The sequence below is a fragment of the Gracilinanus agilis genome, chromosome 6 (genome assembly GCF_016433145.1).
Source record: "Gracilinanus agilis isolate LMUSP501 chromosome 6, AgileGrace, whole genome shotgun sequence".
NCBI lineage: Eukaryota > Metazoa > Chordata > Mammalia > Didelphimorphia > Didelphidae > Gracilinanus > Gracilinanus agilis.
In genome coordinates this window covers 258,280,638-258,283,507 of record NC_058135.1, presented here as the reverse complement: position 1 = coordinate 258,283,507, position 2,870 = coordinate 258,280,638, and the positions used below count along the sequence as shown (strand labels likewise).

The 2,870-nt window shown below is 42.5% G+C and overlaps 1 protein-coding gene across 2 annotated transcripts in view; it reads left to right on the top strand.

Annotated features, from left to right (window-relative positions):
- The first annotated feature begins 1,227 nt into the window (after nt 1–1,227).
- The window catches only part of ELF5 (E74 like ETS transcription factor 5), a 42,653-nt gene continuing 41,010 nt past the window's right edge, over nt 1,228–2,870 (top strand). For both annotated transcript variants that reach the window (XM_044680103.1, XM_044680102.1), the window contains exon 1: nt 1,228–1,348. In XM_044680103.1, the coding sequence (XP_044536038.1) occupies nt 1,228–1,348 (121 nt within the window). The remainder of the gene's footprint in view (nt 1,349–2,870) is intronic.

Below are 2,870 nucleotides of genomic sequence, written 5' to 3'. Positions count from 1 at the left end.
TAGGCACCTAACATTTGTTGTTGAGTGTCCTTATTTTCCCCTGTTGAAATCCGACCCATCTTCAAGGTCAAACTCAAAAAGCTTCCTTCTTCTTAGGAGTCTTCCTTCATCTCCCAGCTGGAAATGTTTCCTTCTTCAATCCTGACCTAATTCTTTCTTCCTACCTCTCTCATGCACTTCTTTTGTATTAGAATTATTTAGATATTAGATTGTAAAATTCTAGAGGGCAGAATTGTATATTATTCATCTCTCTATCTCCTACAGTAAATACAAAAAGGGTTCATTTGACATATGTTACTGTATTAGAATGTGAGCTTCTCAAAGGCAGGGATTGTTCCATTTTTATCTTTCTCTTTGCAGTTCCTGACACAGTATTCATTAGGTAAATAAATACTTGTTGTTTGATCTACTGATTGTTGAATGACTAGAGCATCGGATTGGGAACTAGAGGGGCTGAGCCCTAGTCTTCTGACTCTTGCCTCAATGGTCTTATATCAAAAACCATTCCTGTACTTCAGTCTGATCCTACCACAGATCTGAGCATTTTTTTAACCTTTACTTTCTATCTTAGAATCAATACTTTATATTGGTTCCAAAGCAGAACGGCAAGGGCAATTGGGACTAGGTGACTTGTCCAGGATCACACAGCTAGGAAGTGTCTGAGGCCAAATTTGAACTCATGACCTCCCATCTCCAGACCTGGTTCTATGTCCATTTAGCCACCCGCTGCCCCTGATCTGACCATTTTAGATACTTCAATTCAGAAGTGGGAAGTACAGAAGGGAAGAAATAATAGATGGAAGGAGAGTTATTATGAGGCTAATAGTATAATAAGAAATCTCATAATATATCACATAGATGATTAACTTCAGAATCTGGAAAACATGAATTGAAGTCCGTCTCTGACATGTATTTGGCTGTATGATCCCAGGAAAGTCTTGAAACCTCTCAGTATCCTCCAGAAGCTCTCCAAAGCTATGAATACCGAGGGAGTTTCTAATCTGCATTGATGGAGATTTTCCATTAATAGGAGTACCTGTGCTTATGAAACCACAGGTCAGAACTCCAAAGTTTTAAAAAGCAAAACAACCCAAGAGGGCCCAAGGTAAATGCCAAGGATTATCCTATTAGTGGGATTATGTGCAGTGAGCAGGCTCCAGATGGCTCGCTTCCCTGGCCATGCTGTTCTGTAGCTCATACCTACGTGTGTTTTCCTCTTTCAGAGTGATGTTGGACTCAGTGACCCACAGCACCTTCCTACCCAACACATCCTTCTGTGACCCCCTGATGTCGTGGACAGACTTGTTTGGCACTGAAGAATACTACCCTGGCTTTGAGCATCAAACAGGTGTGTGAGGTGGGGATTCCAAATCCAACCTGGGTTTGAAATTGACCTCGATTACTTTCTTGGCTGATCGATTTCACCGGAAGGCTTCTGCCTCCGATCAATAGGATGGAGGGTCTCTGTGTGATCAGAGCAAAGAACCAGGGGAATTCAGTGGATCAAAGATGTCAAATAAAAGCCATCAAGGCCAACACCACCATTTTACAGGTTAAGGAAACAGAAACTCAGAAAAGTTAAATAATTTCTAGGGATTGAACCCAGATCTTATCTCTCCAAATCCAACACACTTTTTCCCTCCTAAACCCTTACCTTCCATCTTAGAATCAATATTATGTATTGGTTCCAAGGCAGAAGACCAGTAAGGGCTAGGCAATTGGTGTTAAATGACTTGCCCAAGAGTCATGCATCAGGAAGTAAGTATCTGAGGCTACATTTGAACCCAGGACGCCCTGTCTCTAGACTTGGATCTCAATCCACTGAGCCCCTAGAATCTCCCCACACTTTCCACTAATACTCCATTTATTGCTCAAGTTGTAATTCTTAGTTCTACTGGCTTTCTGAGAGGGAGGGGGAGAAAGAGAACAAACATTTATTAAATTATTAAATGTCAAGAGGTATAATAAATGCTTTTACAAATTTTATCTCTTTTGATCCTCATAGCAACACTAGGAGGTAGGTGCTATTACTTAACCTCTATCTGTCTCAGTTTCCTCAACTGTAAAATGAGGGTAATAATAGTAAGTGCTTGGTAAGTTGCCCAGGGTCCCACAGCTAGTAAGCATGTAAAGTGGGATTTGAACTCAGGTCTTCTGGATTGCAGACCCAGTGTTCTATCTATGATACCACCTAGCTGATAAGAGGTTTAAAGCAAGCCATTTGTTTTATGCCACTGTGATATGAGCATAAAAACTCTCGCCAGCTTTCTAGGGCTAAGCCTTCTGAGGGAGTGTTTTTTAAGTCCTGGGTGAATATTCGTGATCTGAATTGGTCCTGCTGGCAGGGTCTTTGGTACCTGCAGTGGGTGATGATGCAAGAACTCCGCTGGCCCTGGGACTGTCAGAACCATAACTTCCCACAGCCCTGAACATGCAGAGGTGACAATTAGGAGCCAGCTAGCTCCTAACTCTGCTGAGATGGAGTTAATAGAGCCAGATAAGCCTTTGGAGAACCATATTCTCAGGGACAAGAAGTCTATTAGCATCTATTAAATATAAGGGACCCAAGGGCAGCAAGGTGGCACAGAAAGCCAGATCTGGAGATGGGAGGTTCTGGGTTCGAATTTGGCCTCAGATACTTCCTAGCTGTATGCCCAAATGCCTAGCCCTTAGCACTCTTCCACCTTGGAACTCGAATTCCCTGAAAAGGGAGGTGATACTCTTCAAGAACATCATCCAGATAACTGGAATTTGACGAAGATGATGGAGGAGGCAGCTAATGGTGATGGTGGGGCAGCGAATAGAATTCTGGACCTGGAATCAGGAAGTCCTGCATTCAAATCATGCTTGACAACTAGCTGTGTGATCCT